Source organism: Hemicordylus capensis, chromosome 4, assembly GCF_027244095.1.
Source record: "Hemicordylus capensis ecotype Gifberg chromosome 4, rHemCap1.1.pri, whole genome shotgun sequence".
NCBI classification, from domain to species: Eukaryota; Metazoa; Chordata; class Lepidosauria; order Squamata; family Cordylidae; genus Hemicordylus; species Hemicordylus capensis.
This window is the reverse complement of record NC_069660.1, coordinates 98,135,926-98,153,941: the sequence shown is the minus strand read 5'-3', so window position 1 is coordinate 98,153,941 and position 18,016 is coordinate 98,135,926. Positions and strand designations below refer to the sequence as shown.

The following is an 18,016-nucleotide window of genomic DNA, read 5'->3' as shown; positions in this document are numbered from 1 at the left end:
AATGTTCATGTGTCCGCCATCTTGAATTGGGGTGGATAACATCATCACAAACTATGCCTTTCATGTGTTCCTATGTGTTCCTACATCTGTAGCAAATTTGGTTCAATTGGTTAGGCGGTTCACAAGTTAGCTCTCTTGAGCCTCAAACGTTCATGTATCTGCCATTTTGAATTGGTTGCCAGATTAACATCGTTACAAATTACACTGTTGAGGTGTCCCTTTGTGTCACACACTACAACTGCACCAAATTTTGTCCAAATCAGTTAGGCGGTCCACAAGTTAGCGCACTTGAGCCTCAAATGTTCACGCGTCCACCATCTTGAATAGCAGTGGATGACAGCATCACAAAAGTATGTCCTTGAGGTAGCCTATGTGTCCCTACAGCTGTAGCAGATTTGGTTCAAATCATTTTGGCGGTTCATAAGTTAGCCCAGTTATGCCTCAAATGTTTAGATGTTCACCATCTTGAATGGGGTGGATGATATCATCACGAACTACTCTACTGAGATGGCCCTATGTTCTAAATTTGGTTCAAATAAGTTAGGTGGTTCACTTGCACCTCAGATGTTTACACATATGCCATCTTGAATTGGGGTGGATGACATCATCACAAAATACATCATTGAGGTGTCCCTATGTGTCCCTACAACTGTACCAATTTTGGTTCATATTGGTCCAAGTATTGCAAAGTTGATAGAGGGAGACACACACATGGACACACGGACAGACACACACACAATGCCAGGTGAACTCATAAGCTTACTTTCCTTAAGGAAAGTATGCTAAAAAGTACAACTTCATAGAGCTCTGGGGATTTTTGGAAGAACTCAGTTGTTGATATAAGCATGCGGAGTCTCTCCCTCTTCCCGCCTTGTTCCTTTTCTTTGTGCACAGGGTGTTACCACCTGCAGGTAGAACCTTGTTTCTTTCTTTTTTTAAAAAAAGTATGGCACCCAGCATAGTAATTATGGGATTGATGACGATGCCATTACATGCTACACAGCACCCTACCGATCCACGAGTGGGGCGCAGGCACTGATTCTCCAGCAGAGATGTCACTTCAGTCCTGACACAATTTCTAGTTGCCACAGAGCCTCTGCAAGTTCAGTAGCAGTGTGGATGCCGCTTAGAATCGGAACCAGCACTGGCTCTCCTCTCTTGTATCGGTGGGGTACAGTGTGGTATGTAAGGAAGTGTGATCAAAATGGTCTTCTCAGGCTTGAGCTATCTTTGCCTATGGAGATATGGATCCTTTCCATTATGCATTGAAAAGGGAGTATTTCATGTCTGAAGGTGTGTGGTGCTTCTTTTTAGGAAAATGGTTCAATACTGGAAGAACTGGTGGCCAGTTGATTATATACCTTTCTTTCAGCAATGAGAAATCTCACCAACTCCCACACATCAGATTTTAAGAGCTGTATGTCCACGTTAAAAGATGTGCCTTTTCAGCAGATCTATGCCCTGGCACTAGATGCATAGCTATAATTAAGCATGGTGGGACAAATATCCGTGGGCCCATGGTGGGGGGTGCTGCATGGGGACTGTGTGGTATTATTTGCATAGGAGCAAGAGAAAGGGCATGCCAGCCTATGACAGTTGCAGGGTTTTTTTATACTGCAATCATTTGCATATTTGCTTAGAGGTAAGTCATCTTGTGTTAAGTTGGCCTTACTCCCAATAAGTGTGTGTTGGATTGTAGTCTGTTAGTCCCCTTGCTGCTGAACTGATTGTTAGTGCTGTCAATTGTGATAGGGTAAATGGCCTCTTCTGGGGAGAAGAGAAGTTTCCATACATGGATTGCACTAGATGATGGAGGTTTAAGTAGCTTGATTTGGCCTTCTGTCATTCCTTTAATCTATTATTGACATCCAGTTCATTATGGTGCTTCTTTTCTCTCTTTGCAATAATAATTTTAAAAAGCACAGCGCACGCAAATGTCACACAGTCGACATTCACTGTGTGCATCTGTTTGTCTGTGTCCGTTTTTGCAATAGTTCATTAGAAGCATGTTGCTGCAGACTCTCTTACCACAGTCTTTGGACTCAGTTCAATACTGTGCATATTCTTGCAGAAAGATTTATGTCTTGCATTGAAAGGGGGCCCTTAAATCAACCAGACTGTTAGCATCTCCAGCTCTGGGATCCTTGGAGATAAAATGCTGGTGTTCTAATAGATGATTCATGGCTAGCCTTAAAGAGAAAATAGCCTCATTTGTGCAGCAGTGTCCTCAGTGGAAGGGCTGCATGTGAGTATTATTCTTTTATTCATCATCCATGTGTGTATTAATGTTAAGGTCTCTGGCTGACATGGTGAGAAACATTACTCAAAGTAATGCTATTGAAATTAAAAGGGCAAATTAGGCAAAGCCTAAATTGTCCTTTTAATTTCAATGGGACGACTTTGAGCAAGTTCCCTCATTGTGCCAGCCTTTAAGCTTTACTTGATGTACTTAAAACCAAATTAAAATGTCATGCAGTTTTTTCGGTGTCCATTTCCATTCTCCATTTTTTTCCAGCCCTAAAGACTGGACATGATCCATTTCCTCCTACAGGTACAGCTCAAAAAGCTGTGAGAGAATCCTCCTCTGCCTATAAAGCTCCTTTTCTGTGCCCACCTACCTTCATCCAGGTGCGTACTGTGTTGCTGAGTGCACTGCTACACACCTTTGCTGTTTTCTTGTATGGAACTCTTTTGCACTTCACACAGAAGTATACATTAATGGTAATAATTACATTTGAGTGGGAAGAGAGGGCTGCAAAGACGACTCCCCCTGCTCAAAAAGGAATGGCATATCCAGGGGAGAACTGCAGTGGAAGGGTAGCTGTGCGAAAACCATGGCAGCTGTGCAGAAACCATGTGGGACTTTCAAGTCTTCATTTTCAGTGCTCAAAAAACCCTCACAGTTTTTCCAAGCATTTCAAGGGAACACAAAAAGCTCAAATGATATTCTAGAAGAGTCCACTGTACACAGAACAAGCTTGAGCTATAAGGGTTTCATCTTAGGTCTACTGAGTGATATTGCTGTGAACCCTTTAATGGGTTCTTTGCTAATAAGATCTCCTGTATTCGGGCTGACTTGGACTCCACTATTTCTGCAAGGTCTATGGAGGAGGTGTCCAGCAATCCTTCTTGCAGTATTAGGTTGGATCAGTTTCAATCTGTGACTCCTGAGGATGTGGACAAGCTGCTTGGGGTGGTGCGGCCTACCACCTGTTCTCCGGATCCTTGCCCGACCTGGCTGCTTCTATCTAGCAGGGAGATTGTTGGAGATGGCCTAATTAATATCGTAAATGCATCACTGAGGGAGGGTAGGGTGCCCCCCTGCTGAAGGAGGCAATGATTAGACCACTCTTAAAGAAGCCTTCCCTGGACCCCTTAGCGATGGACAGCTACAGGCCAATCTCCAATCTCCCTTGGTTGGGCAAGGTGATTGAGAGGGTGGTGGCTGACCAGCTCCAGGCAGTCTTGGAGGAAACTGATTATCTAGACCCATTTCAAACTGGCTTTAGAATGGGCTATGGAGTTGAGACAGCCTTGGTCGGCCTGATGGATGACCTTTACCGGGCAATCGACAGAGGGAGTGTGACTCTGCTGGTTCTTCTGGATCTCTTGGCGGCGTTCGATACCATCGACCATGGTATCCTTCTGGATCACCTGGGGGAGTTGGGCACTGCTTTGCAGTGGTTCCGTTCCTGTCTCTCGGGTAGATTCCAGATGGTGGACTTGGTGACAGTTGCTCCTCAAAACGGGAGCTGTTATATGGAGTCCCTCAGGGCTCCATTCTGTCACCAATGCTTTTTAACATCTACATGAAACCGCTGGGTGAGGTCATCAGGAGGTTTGGTGCTGGGTGTTATCAATATGCTGATGACACCCACATCTACTTCTCCTTTTCATCCCCAGGAAATGGCACTCAGTCTCTAAATGCCTGCCTACAATCAGTAATGGGCTGGATGAGGGAGAACAAATTGAAGCTGAACCCAAGCAAGACGGAGGTGCTCATTGTGGGGGCTCATAATCTGAGGGGTGAGTTAGATCTCCCTGTGCTGGATGGGGTTACACTCCCCCAGAAGGAGCAGGTGTGTAGCTTGGGAGTACTCCTGGACCCAGGCCTCACCCTGGTATCTCAGGTGGAGGCCATGGCCAGGAGTGCTTTCTATCAGCTCTGGCTGATTCGTCAGCTGCGCCCATTCCTTGAAGAGGATGACCTCAAAACAGTGATGCATCAGCTGGTAACCTCCCGGCTTGACTATTGCAATGCGCTCTACGTGGGGCTGCCTTTGTACGTAGTCCGGAAACTTCAGTTAGTTCAGAATGCGGCAGCCAGATTGGTCTCTGGGGCAACCCGGAGAGACCATATGATGCCTGTTTTAAAACAGTTACACTGGCTGCCAATATGTTTCCGGGTGAAATACAAAGTGCTGGTTATTACCTTTAAAGCCCTGAATGGCTTGGGTCCGAGATATCTTAGAGAGCGCCTTCTTTTACATGATCCCCACCGCACGTTAAGGTCATCTGGGGAGGTCCGTCTCCGGTTGTCACCGGTTCGTTTGGTGACGACTCAGAGGCGGGCCTTCTCTGTAGCTGCTCCTGGACTGTGGAATGCACTCCCGGCGGAAATTCGTAATCTTGACTCTTTACTGTCCTTCAAGAGAGCCCTTAAAACCTATCTGTTTGGCCTGGCCTTTCAGGGTTTTTAATCAGTTTTAATTGTTTTAATACCTGGTTTTCAGGGTTTTAATTGTTTTGATAGTTTTTGTTTTTTAAGTTGTTTTAAATTGGTATTTATATTTGTATCTCTGTTTTAATTGTTTTTAATGTTTTCTGTTTTAATTGTAAACCGCCCTGAGCCATTTCAGAAGGGCGGTATATAAATCAAATCAAATCAAATCAAATCAAATCAAATCAAATCAATAAATAAATAAAATGTGAGGGCCTGTTTTGCTTTAGAAATGTGTTCACTTGAGTTGGGCAACAGAAGTTGTAGTGTACAGGAGCCCTTCAATTATCACAGGGGTTGTATTCCACAATACCATTGTAATAATTGAAAGCTTGTGTCTATGGGAATGATGGAGTTAGGTTCCTCAGTACATGAAAAAGTACTAAAAATTACAAAAAGGGGGGGGGGGAAAGGAAAAAAACACAACCCAGGAAAAAAACTGAAATATGAGAGTACAACACTGTGCTTTGGCCACTACAGCTCTCCAGCTCTTCCAGTAATGCCCCCACCAAAAACCCTCCAAATTCCACACACACACACACACACACACACACCCCAACGTGGCTCCACACTGCCTCCAGAAGTGTCTCTAAGCTGGAAATATCACCAGAAGTGTGAAACGTGCACACAGGAATCGCGATGACTGAAATTCACCCCATGAGCCTTGAAACTGGGTATATGTAGCTGAACAGTGAATCGCAGAAACCACAAACACAGAGCCCACAATTATTGAGGGCCTCCTATATATGGTCAACATAGAACGTGTGGTAATTGAACTGAGCTTCAAATATATCTCCAAAGGAAGATGAGAAAGAGATGCCAAGCCAGAAGTATCCCCATAGGCTACAGACCTTTAATAGACCATATTTGAAGACTCTAAGGACCCATTCATCATCTGAGGACTTCTGAGACTTTTCCCTCCTGTCACTTTTGTCATCATGGATGGAAAACGGAGGTAGTTAGTTAGGCCTAGGGTGGACTGTTCAGACACATGCATCCCAACTGCCTTGGCTTTGCAGCAAAATGGTTGTGTGATTGCTTGCCGTCCTCACTCCCCATCCCCAACTTAACCTACATTTACCACACAATTGCAAAGGCAATGCTATCCAGGTGCAGGAAAAGTTGCTTCAGTGCAAACTGGTCTCAGGATGGAAAGAACAGCACAGCCCAAGACAGTCCATGTCCCCAACAAGCTAAAAATGATCATATGACATGGCTCTCAGTGTTACGTGTCAATCGATGATACCAATTGGAGTTTTTTTTTTCTTTTCCCCTTGGCAAGAGAAACTCAAAAAGGGAATATGGATCAGGATCATAAGAGCAGAATTAAATCCGCTCAGCAGTGGTACTGATCCATGTGGGGCTGACCTAGCTGCTATGTAATATTTTAAAAAACAAAAGACTGACATATTTGACTGCCATATTCTTAAGCCTCAGGACTGTTACTTTTTATTTTCCCTGTTAGATATCTCCTATGGGTTTATTATAGGAGTTTATGGTCCAATGTGGAATAAGAACTCAGTCATACATTTTCCTGTTTGATATCATGAGCGTGAATCCACTGATGGCAAGACATTAGCATGCTGCTGTTTGTACACTCCTGCCTGCACACACTGCTCCACCATTTTGAGGAGGTGGGTTAGCACACTGCCTTGTACGCCTTCTGGCTCCAGATTGACAAGGAGCCCATGGTGTCCAGCAGCTCCAGCTACCATCTGTTGGATGACCTGTGGCACAATCATTTTTACTATTAGAAACTTACAGTCAAAACCATATACACCTATGAATGGATTATTTATCTGATAAACGTGAAGAGTTACTATACATTCCTATGAGGAAAAGAAAAGTGTTGCACTTGGGGATAAAGTTGCGAAGCGGGCAAAACCTTCTCTCTAACCCTGATAGTGTGAACGGGTCTTCACCCAGAAGGATCCTGCAATATTTTAAAAAACACTGCAGTCTTAGTCGTACCCTGAAGCTATTCACATGCACATGCAAAACTGGGCTAAGGAAGCCCAGCCTGGTTTTGCGGGTGCATGTGTACCACCAGGATCGGACCCAAGCCCAGTGGCACCATGGCAGCAAACCCGCCTATGGAGCCACCCTCTGAAATGAGGTTAGGAGAGCGAGCACTCTCCTAACTCCAATTTTTAATTATCTTTCTATAAAAAACGGTATCTTTTAATCATCTGACTGACTGGGACTTCTGGGTGGCTCCGGGGAGGGGGGATCCCCATAATGCACTGAGTACTTGCATGGTGCATTATGGGAGCTCCGGGGCAGGGTGGGGCAGGGCGGTACAGGGCGAAGTGTCCAGCAATCTGACCCTTGGAGCAGCCAGTAATCATTTGGGCAGGTGACCTACTCACCCAGAGGGAAGGACCTGCTCATCTGTGGGGAGGTAAGCTTCTTAAGGCTTCCTCCCCGCTAAGCCTCTTGCTCTTTCTCATTAGTTGCGGGAAAGGGCTCACTATGTTCAACACTGTACAGTGTACATAGGTACAGATCTGTACAAAGGTACAGTTATTCATCTGATATGTTGAACAGAAGTACACTTCCGATCTGTATCCTGAATTTCTGGGAGTGAACCCAGGTTCACTTTTAAAATGAGTGCATGTTTGTTTCATTCACTCAAAAACATGTATGTGTGTACAGACATCTAACCACAAGTCTAGTAGAATGTCTGGAAAGGGCTAGAGTCTCTCTGCACAAAGCTACAAAGATACACACACCTTTGAGGGCCCTGCAGTGTGAATACACTGCCTCCACCCATGCCTTGCCCATTGAAATGATAAGCATGTTGTGCAGGCCTGCAATCTGAGGTCCGTCACCAATGGAAGTCCTTGTCCCTCTTAAGAACATAAGAACAGCCCTGCTGGATCAGGCTCAAGGCCCATCTAGTCCAGCATCCTGTTTCCCACAGTGGCCCACCAGATGCCGCTGGAAGCCACAGGCAGGAGTTGAGGGCGTGCCCTCTCTCCTGCCATTACTCCCCTGCTCAGTGTGTATTCAGTGTGTACTCAGTGTATACTCAGAGGCACACCCTTGAGGCTGGAGGTGGCCCATAGCCCTCTGACTAGTAGCCATTGATAGACCTCTCCTCCATGAAGTCATCCAAACCCCTCTTAAAGCAATCCAGGTTGTTGGTCATCACCACATCCTGTGGCAGAGAGTTCCACAAGTGGATCACACGTTGTGTGAAAAAGTACTTCGGTTTGTTGGTCCTAGACCTCCTGGCAATCAATTTCATGGAGTGACCCCTGGTTCTAGTGTTGTGTGAGAGGGAAAAGAATCTCTCTCTCTCCACTTTCCCCACGCCATGCATGATTTTATAGACCTCTATCATGTCTCCCCGCAGTCGTCTTTTTTCTAAACTAAAAAGCCCCAGGTGCTGTAGTCTTGCCTCGTAAGAAAGGTGCTCTAGGCCCCTGATCATCTTGGTTGCCCTCTTCTGTACCTTCTCCAGTTCAACAATGTCCTTTTTAAGATGTGGTGACCAGAATTGTACACAGTACTCCAAGTGTGGTCGCACCATAGTTTTGTATAAGGGCATTATAATGTTAGCCATTTTATTTTCAATCCCCTTCCTAATAATCCCTAGCATGGAATTTGCCTTTTTCACAGCTGCTGCACATTGAATAGACACTTTCAATGAGCTGTAAACCACAACCCCAAGATCCCTTTCCTGGTCCGTCACCGACAGCTCAGATCCCATCAGCATATACTTGAAGTTGGGGGTTTTCGTCCCAATGTGCATCACTTTACACTTGCTAACACTGAACCGCATTTGCCATTTTGTCGCCCACTCCCCCAGTTTGGAGAGATCCTTTTGGAGCTGCTCACAATCCGTTTTGGATTTCACTACCCGGAAGAGTTTGGTATCATCTGCAAATCTGGCCACATCGCTGCTTACCCCTGCTTCTCTTCTTCCTTACTGCTAGAGGTGAGTGGGCATGGCAATCATTTGGTGCCTGTTACTGCTTCTGTTCATTGCCACCACCCTTTACTTGCTTGCCAACTCTCTTCCTCATTAGGGCAGACAGTAAGCGAGCAGCAGCAAGGATTAGATCCCTTGCCAAACACTCACTTGTCCTCTCACTCCCACAAGAGATGAGCAAGTGAGCATGCACTGAAGAAGAGGATCAGGAGCTGCTGCATTTCACCAACCTCAGTTGGTCGCAAGCTGGGCTAGGGGTAGAATTACTGCATATGTGATTGTGCAGGAGTTAACTTCTTCTTTGAAGGAGGCCCAGTGAAGGGGTCTTGACCAAAGGTTCCCTAAAACCTAGAATCACAAAAAGTGCAAGGGACCTAGAAAAGAGTGCAAGGCACCTAGAAAATGAACCTAAAGATTGACCAGTGGCTGGATAACAGCCTGATCCTAAGCAAAGTTAGATGTGCCTAGGCCACCAGAAATAAATGCATACCTAATTCTGCATAGGATTGGGCAGCAAGTCTTTAATATTCAGATGGTGTGGCTCCATTCTTGCAGTCTCTGGCATGATTTACAATACCGGTACATTTGATCCTTCTAAAACCTTCTTTGTTTAACCTGGCTTACTTATAATAATCACTAGAGCTGTTAATTTTATTCTTGCCTAAGACCCTTGAGGCTCCTTAGCATGTAAGGTGAGCAAAGGCATTGGAGTGACATGCTGATTGAGAGAGAGAGAGAGAGAGAGAGAGAGAGAGAGAGAGAGAGAGAGAGAGGGGCATCAATCAGCATGGTTCAGAATGATGTATTCTGCAGTTGTTTCCCTTCAGTGGCTTCACCTTACCTGTTCGACTTGTGTTTTCACATGCTGGACCCTGTGAACCTTCCTGGCACTCACATACACAGGAGGACCCCATCAGCACTGGTTCGCCATTGTTCTGGCATGGACCACAGCGGCAGGCATTGAACTCCATTAAGTATTCATCCAAAGCCTTTTTCAGGTTTCTCCTTTTGGTTTCAATATGGGCAAGGTCAGTCCTATGCAGTATTTCATCTATGGGTTGTAGCTATACAAAGCAGAGGAGGAAATGTTATGTTGGCTTCTTACAGGTACTTCAAAACTGGGTCTCTAGAGAACCAAGCAAAGGCAACATGTAATGCCCAACCGAATAGAACATCAGTTCTTAAACTGTGGCTTGAATAATGATTTTGGTAGATTACATAGGCAGGAGTAGATACTGTGTGAGCTTGAAAGCTACTTCTGGACTCCAAGGCTCTTTTTTGAGAAAAACGTCCCCCCCCTTTCCCCCTACAATGCCTGACCTATGAGTTACTTTATGGCAGCAGTACAGTGCTGCATGGATACAGCTCATGGGCTTCATACTGCCTACCCTCACATAAATTCCTTACAGTGACTGGGTGGAGCGTAAGAACATAAGAACAGCCCTACTGGATCAGGCCCAAGGATGATGTAGACCCTCATCCTGTTTCACAAAGTGGCCTACCAGATGCCTCTGAGAAGCCCACAGGCAAGAGGTGAGGGTGTACCCTCTCTCCTGCTGTTGTTCCCCTGCTACCTGGTATTTAGAGGCATCTTGCCTCCAAGGCTGGATGTGGCCTATTATTATCACCAGACTAGTAGCCACTGATAGACCTGTCCTCCATGTATTTGTCCAAGACCCTTTTAAAGCCATCCAAGCTAGTGGTCATCACCACATCCCATGGCAGATAATTTCATCGATTAATTATGTGCTGTGTGAAAAAATTATAATTATAATTATTTATTATGTGTGGTGTGGAAAAAAATCAGGATCAACTTCCTTTTGTTGGTCCTAAATTTCCTGGCTATCACTTTCATGGGATGAGCCCTGGTTCTAGTGTTGTGAGAGAGGGAGAAAAAAATTCTCTCTGTCCAGTCTTTCTATTTCACGCATAATTTTATACACCTCGATCATGTCCCCCCCACACCCGCTGTAGTCACCTCTTTTCCAAACTAAAAAGCCCCAGATGCTGTAGTCTTGCGTCCTAAGGAAGGTGCTCCAGGCCCCTGATCATCTTGGTTGCCCTCTTCTGTACCTTTTCCAGTTCTACAATGTCCTTAAGATATGGTGACCAGAACTGTACACAGCATTTCAAATGTGGCTGCACCATAGATTTGTATAAGGGCATTATAATATTAGCATCTTTATTTTAAACTAGCTTAACCTGCGCAGAGCATCTGTGCGCTAGTACTTGATTGCTCCCCTCACCCCCTGCCACAGCCCCCCTCACCTCAGAGATCTCTCCACCATCACCTGAGCCGCACTCCTGCTCCTCCTCCTCCATCCCTTTACTCCACCCCCCACCCCACTTGGTTGTGGCTGCAGCGTCCTCCCCACAGGAACAGCAGCAGTGGTTGACCGGGCCATTTCCTGCTGCCGCCACCAGCATGGGCCGCTAGTTCCCTTCAGGTCGCTGACAGGCCCTGGCCTGTCCCTTGCCTGCCTGCCTTCCTCTGTCAATGGCCTCGGTAGCCCCAAACAGCAGCAGTGGTTGACTGGGCCCTTCCTTGCTACCAGTGCTGCCATGGCTGCTCATTCCTCTCGGGCTGCTGACATGCTCGGGCCCATCCCTCACCCTTCTTTCTGTCTCTCTTCCCCTCCCTCCTTTTTCTCTCTTTCTCTCCTCCACTCTCTCTTCCCCACTCTTTATTCCCCCCCTTCATGTTTTTTCTCCCTCCCTCCCTTCCTGAGTTAACAAATCTTGTTCATCTTGTTTCCTCATCTAATTCACACAATGACAGCCTCCTTTTCCTGAAGGGGCTCTTTCCTCCCTCATGACCCCTCTCTTCGCAGACCCCTGCCTGCTATCCTTTTAGATAGATAGACAGATAGATTCCTCTCCTCTACAATCAAGAACATCTTCTGACCAGTAACAGTTGCATTTCAACTGACCTTAACCATCACAGGCTCCTCCTCATCTGCATATGGAATCCCCACTGCCGAATCACCACGGTACCACAGGCTCCTCCTCCCTGCCTGAATATGGAATCCCCACTGCCCAATCACCATGGTGCTTCTGCTCTCACAGGCTCTTTCTCCCTATCTGCATATGGAATCCCCACTGCCCAGTCAGGTGCTTCTGCTTGCAAACTCTCATGAGAGCTGCCACATACAGGATTAGTGACAGGTAGGCCTAGAAGAAATAAATATATAGATCCCCTTCCTCATGATCCCTAGCATGGAATTTGCCTCTTTCACAGCTGCCTACTATGCACTTTGTTGACACTTTCAACTAGTTGTCCACCATGACCCCAACACCTTTCCTCTGGTCAGTCACTGACAGCTCAGACCCCATCAGTGAGTGTATATGTGAAATTGGGGGGGAGGGGTTGCCCCAATATGCATCATTTTACACTTTCTTACATTGAACCACATTTTCCATTTCATCACCTACTCACCCAGTTTGGAGAGATCCTTTGGAGCTCTAACTGTTATGGATTTCGATACCCTAAATAGTTTAGTGTCATCTGCAAATCTGGCCACTTTGTTGCTTAACCCAAATTCTAGATCATTTATGATCCCGTTAAAGAGCACTGGTCCCCCAGTCCCTGGGGGACCCCACTTCTTACTTCCATCCATTATGAAAACTTTCCATTTATTCCTACCCTCTGTTTCCTGTCCTTCATCCAGTTTCAAACCAAACTGTATTGGACCAGTTTGGATTTGTCCCCCTCCAGGCCTGGCTCAAGGTGGCGGTGCTCGAGGGGGCTGCAGAATCTCTGCTACCTGCCCCTGAGTGTCCCCAGCTGGTTTCCCCCTGGCTCAAGCCTGTTTTGACCTGGCTTGGGCCTCTACATGTGTGTGGAGGCCTTTTTTTCGACCTCTGCTCATGTGCATGGTCCAAGAGTGATCTTGGGTAATTCATTTCACAAGTCATTTCACAAAGGGACATAAGGCTCCCAAGACTATGCATTTATCTGGTCAACCTTCATAACTCAAAACCACAATGTGCTTCAAGCAGAGAGCAGATGTACTACATACAAGGTGCTTACAGGGCAAAGAGTTTAAGTGACTTATCTGAACAAACCAAATCATACATACAGAGCAAGAAAAGATTTTTTAAAAGCGAACATTGTCATCTGATCTGGGGAAAAAATTCTCCTCACTTCCAAATATGGCCATCAGTCAAATCATCAATATTGCTATCCCCAGTCTTGTCCTATTTGGGAGCAAAAGCCTGGACTGCAAGACGCAGGAAGAGACAGAGCTGTCTCAACCCACTAACATATTATATAGGACAGTCTGTTTGCAGAAGTTTTGTTTCCTGTAAGGCAGTAGGGATTGCCATATAAGTACTCCTACACCAACTTGAAAATGATGTTTTGAAACAATATTTGCACAAGATACTTTCACAAACAACCATGACTCACAGATAAGAAGACATTCAAGTGGACATGATTATTGGCTGCTTGCATCCACTCCAAAACCATACACACTGGCAAAGCTCCTGAAGCAGTCATTTAAAGGTTACAGAGTCAGCTACTGGTAAACACTAGTGAGTTTTATCCAGAATTAATGGAAATGTGTGCACAAAACACCCAAGGACTGCTGAGAGGCTTTTTTTGTTATAACAGTGTCTTTTTAAGCATCACACATGGTTTCCCAAACAAGCCACTGTTTTTCTTCCATCCTACTAATCACATAGATAATTTCTGCTTCCAGTCTATATTTCTTACCTTCTGCTGTCAAAAGCTGATATACATTTTCATCAGATGGGAGAAAAAGGAGATGAAGCAGAATGAGCACAAATCTATAAAATTACCTGGAAAAGGTTCATTTCCTGCCATAGATGTAAGGACAGAGTAGCTGGCAAGAGCAAGATCAAATGGAAACTTTTTTTTACCTTGTACTTCAAAGACAGAAATGCCTCCACCCTGCTCTGCAGCAAACATCCTGGTGGCCATGACACAATGCACCATCTTGTAAAAGGCAGCATTGCATTGGGTGTGGCATAAAATCAGCAGTGTGACTTCAGGGAATTACGATCTCCTCCTTCTCAAAGCCTTGCAACTCTTTTCCTTTTTCCCATTTGGAGAATTTCATTGATCAGAAAGCTATGAGCAAAGGTCTATTGGCTTGCACAGAGCTTGAAGAGGTTGAAGCTCATTGGTTGGAGGTCCTGGAGCCTGCATGTAGGAAAGGGAGGCTGTGGACCATGGTGTTTACTCCATGAAGTCCAATAAGGTCTGCAACTAGGGGGCTTTGCTTTATCCCATTAGATTAGGGATCTGTGGTATTTTTGCTTAACCCATTCATTGATCAAGGCTAGCTTTTGAATGGAGCTCTAGTTACTTTTATTCTAGTCCTGGAGTAGAGGCGGGCCTAACAAACAAGAGGTGGGAAGAGCACTGAAGGCAGATTGCACTTGCCTCTCTGTAAATAATATCCATCTCATTAAACCACTGATATTCCTGATTCAGCTCCTCTGTCTTGTCCTTGCATACCACAACTCTTTCCTCTGGATTCTACAGGATCAACATCTGGAGACACCAGGCTCCACCCCATCAGCTGACCCTTAGTTGTCAATCCAGAAGCAAGATTGGTACATGACGGGGGTTACTGCTTGTGGCAACAGGAGTTGTTGGCAATCTGCTTTGGGGGATGGAGGGAATTTTGATTCATCATTTGGCATTTCCCAAAGGGGGGCTGTACTTGCTGACTAAGGCCTTAAACAGAGTAATAATGTCTCTGGATTTGTATCACTCTATTAACATAATTGTTTGACAATGGCTCAGTGGTGGCTCAGTAAAGGGGGGGGGCTGTGCTGCTTTGGGCCACTGGGAGGGCACGCGGTGGCTGGCGGTACCGGCAGCATGTCAGCCAGGTAAGCAGCTTCCTCTCTCACTGCCCCTGCCCTGCCACCCCTTTCCTTTGAAAGGGTCCCCCACTCCTGTACTTTTAAAGGGGAATCCTCACTGGATTCCCCTTTACAAGTATATTCCCTGAACCAGTTTGGCCCGGTTCAATGGTTGAATCGGACCGGACCCAATTCAGGAAGACACGAAACCGAACCAGCCAAACCGGTTCTGTCCACATCCCTTGGATAAAACTCATTGCTTAAGATCAGGCCATCTCATTTTAAATTTGTAAAATCCTGTGTTTTCAAAACAAGAAAGCAAATATCCTGAGCAGGTGTATTGACATCACAGCTCTATTGACATCAGCTGACTTGCTTAATTCCAACATAAGATCTTGACTGTCCAGCTGCAGCAGTTTAATTATGTTGTGTATATCTTTATTCTTTCCTTCAGTGAGAATTGTGGATCAGAACTGCCATGAGAGCTGCTAAGTGGTCCATAACAGAAAGTGTTCAGGTTATTTCAAGGACATGGGAAGATGTAAGCTGGTAGTCAGTGCAGACAGACTTGTTTAACTCAAAACAATGTTGCTATCAAGGCAGAAATCAGGCCTGCAAGCGTAACTCAGATTATCACACAAGCATCTGCTCCAAAAGTTTACCTGAACCAGGAAAGCATCCAAGGGCATGGATCATGGATGTAAGGGACAAGGAATCTATTTATCCACTCCCTGCAGTTCTCCCATCCACCAAAAGTGTGTGGCTTAGAATGCACTCCTAATAGGGTGTATACTCCAGGGATGTTCCACTTTAATTAATTAATAATATTAGATTTATATACCGCCCTTCATCCAAAAATTGGAACTTCACACATCTACTGTTCACACTTCCAGATCACATGCCCATGTATACAAATTCTTGTGTGGAAACTCTTTGGTATTGAACCAGTTCTTGCGGGGGGCCCTTTCAACAGGAGAAAGTAATGTGAATTATTATGCCCATTTACAGCTTTTTCTTGACAAGCGAGTGAGCAGAGGCCATGATGCAATTAACTCAAACTTCAGTACTAGAGTTAGACTTCTCTTCTTATCTCTCTCTGCTATTGAAGGCATTGCTTCGGTGGTGTGAATTAGGGCATTCCCTCGTTGTGAAATAGGGAGAAGGCCAGCAGATCAGTGGCCCATTACATTTAATCCTGTTCTAAGATGAGAATCACAATAAAAATATAAAATGATCTGGTCTAGTACACTTTCAATCCTTCAGAGATGTGGAGTTTCTACAACTGAAAGAAAAGACTTACCTCAAAATCAATAACAGTGGGATTAAGTTTTAATGACCTCCCCCAGTAACGGTATGAATTGGCATTCCAGCTTCCCAAGAGTCTGCCAATTGATGCTGCATCTCCACCTCGAACCCGGGGAATAATATCCTCTATGAATGACTTTTTCTCGCTACTGTCTGGAAAGTTGGGCAATAGAATATATTAATGTTCGCTTCTATATATTCCCTAGTACTGTCAAAATTGGTTCATCAAGGTGACTTAGGAGAGGATATTTGCCAGCAAGTAGCTATTACAAGGATATGGCCTTTGAAACTAACAGAGGAAAGAGCAACGAGAGCTTTAATACCATCTGGGTGCTCTTGAGTCCACTTCAGAAGATAATAATAATAATACCATCAAATAAATAGCACTTTTCAGCTCTACCAGTTAAAGTGCCTTATAAACCTATTCAGCGAACAGCTCACAATTTATTGAAATCATATGTTTGGGTCTCTTTTTGACAGGGAAACATTAAGGTTATACATCCAAATGGGAAGCTAAGAAACTGGCCGGTGAATGAGGAAGCCCCAGGTTCAAATCCTGCCTCTGCCAAGAAGTCATGCTTTCTTAGCCCTTGTTCAGCATTACCATCTTGGAGATAATATCTACCTTACAGGGCTGTTGTTAGGAAAGTTTCTGATGCAAATCCGGGATTGTGTGCATGCAGCTGTCAAAAAATCAGCATTGGTAAATTAAATCAATCAGCTGGCTGATGTATGTGGGGGGATGGATTAGTTCCAGTTCTATACACTTGATCAGTGCTGTTGCCAAATTTCTAACCAGATGACATGCACACAACTTCAGCATTGTGTGTTTGCACAGGTACACCTTCATCCAGGATACGCTTCTAACTATTCCTAATTCCTAGTGGACTAGGATGATAATGTCTATGAAGTGCTTTGAAACAGCTCCACTAGCCCCTGGTCCATTCTGAGCACAATGTAAAGTGCTGCTGCTTATATATAGCCCCTCATGGCTTGGGATGTAGGCACCTGATGGATTGCCCCACTCCCACATTGGCCTGCCTGGACACTTCAGTCATTGTTGGACGGTCTCCTCTGGATGTCCCCCCTTCTGAGGCGAGGTAGCTGGTAGCTGGGGAGAGAACTTTTGGGCTGTGGTGCCCTAGCCTCAACATATTACCCACGTTCTCCCCAGTTCACCTTGCCTGGCACCTATTATGATGCCATTCTGGTGCCAGGCAAAGACGATTATTTCCTCAGGCCTTGTTTTATCTGCTGCCTTTTTAGCTGCTGTTCACTGTTTTACTCGATGGCTTAGTTTTAATGCTGTTGTTTTGTGTTTTGATTGCTGAGAGGACTGATGACTTGAAGAGCTGGATAGAAATCTACTAAATAAATAAAGCTACAATTTATTGTAGCTGGGGATGATGGGTGTTGTAATTCAGCCAACTCTGGAATACCACAGGTTGGGAACCTCTGCTCTATATTAGTGTTAAAAATTCTCAATATTAAAATATGGAAGTGGGCCCCATTGATTTCACTGCAACACACTTCTGCATAATGAGGAACAGGTCTTATTGGAAGGAACTGAGTTTCACAGAAGCACACTAGTGCTCTTGCACATCCTCCTTTCATTTCAGTGGCGCTTGTACAAGAGAACATTCCAGTGGATGGTGCCTTTCATTCACATACTGTTGGACAGTCAAAGCTAAGCAGCCAGGGAGTCATCTGATTTGCTATTTTTCATTATTAAATCTGATACCTTTAGGTTTTTACATACTGTATAGTGAGTGGCATGATGTGAAACGCTCCATCAGCTACCATCAGCTTTGTCAGCTACTAATGCTCCATCACCTTCATCAGCCTTGCAATGAAGCATGTGCACAGTTGAAGCATGTGCACAGTTGAAGCATTTGCATAGTTGCGCAGAGTACTCTTGCGCAACAAGCAAGAATTTTGCAAATACAGTGGCACAATAGAGGCCCAGTATTTCCAGTGGCCCTCTATTGCACAATTCTTCCATGCACAATCTATCTGTACAATTCTTCCATGCAGGGGTGTAACTATAATTGAGTGGATAGGTTCAGTGAACCCAGGCTCCCCAGCTCCACCCCTCCCTATTTTCTTCATTCCCCATCTTACTCTAAGGGGCCTCCAGGGAGAGGGGCAAACACAGGCCCCCTCTTCCCTAGCTACGCCCCTGCTTCCATGTTGTGCAAGAGCACTCTGCACTATTGCAC

The 18,016-nt window shown here is 45.1% G+C and overlaps 1 protein-coding gene across 2 annotated transcripts in view; it reads right to left on the bottom strand.

Annotated features, from left to right (window-relative positions):
* Positions 1-6,143: 6,143 nt before the first annotated feature.
* C8A (complement C8 alpha chain) overlaps positions 6,144-18,016 on the bottom strand; it is a 52,979-nt gene continuing 41,106 nt past the window's right edge. For both annotated transcript variants that reach the window (XM_053243665.1, XM_053243666.1), the window contains 3 exons: positions 15,793-15,950; positions 9,499-9,721; positions 6,144-6,447 (listed from right to left, as the gene is read on the bottom strand). In XM_053243665.1, the coding sequence (XP_053099640.1) occupies positions 6,296-6,447; positions 9,499-9,721; positions 15,793-15,950 (533 nt within the window). In that variant the 3' untranslated portion in view covers positions 6,144-6,295. The remainder of the gene's footprint in view (positions 6,448-9,498; positions 9,722-15,792; positions 15,951-18,016) is intronic.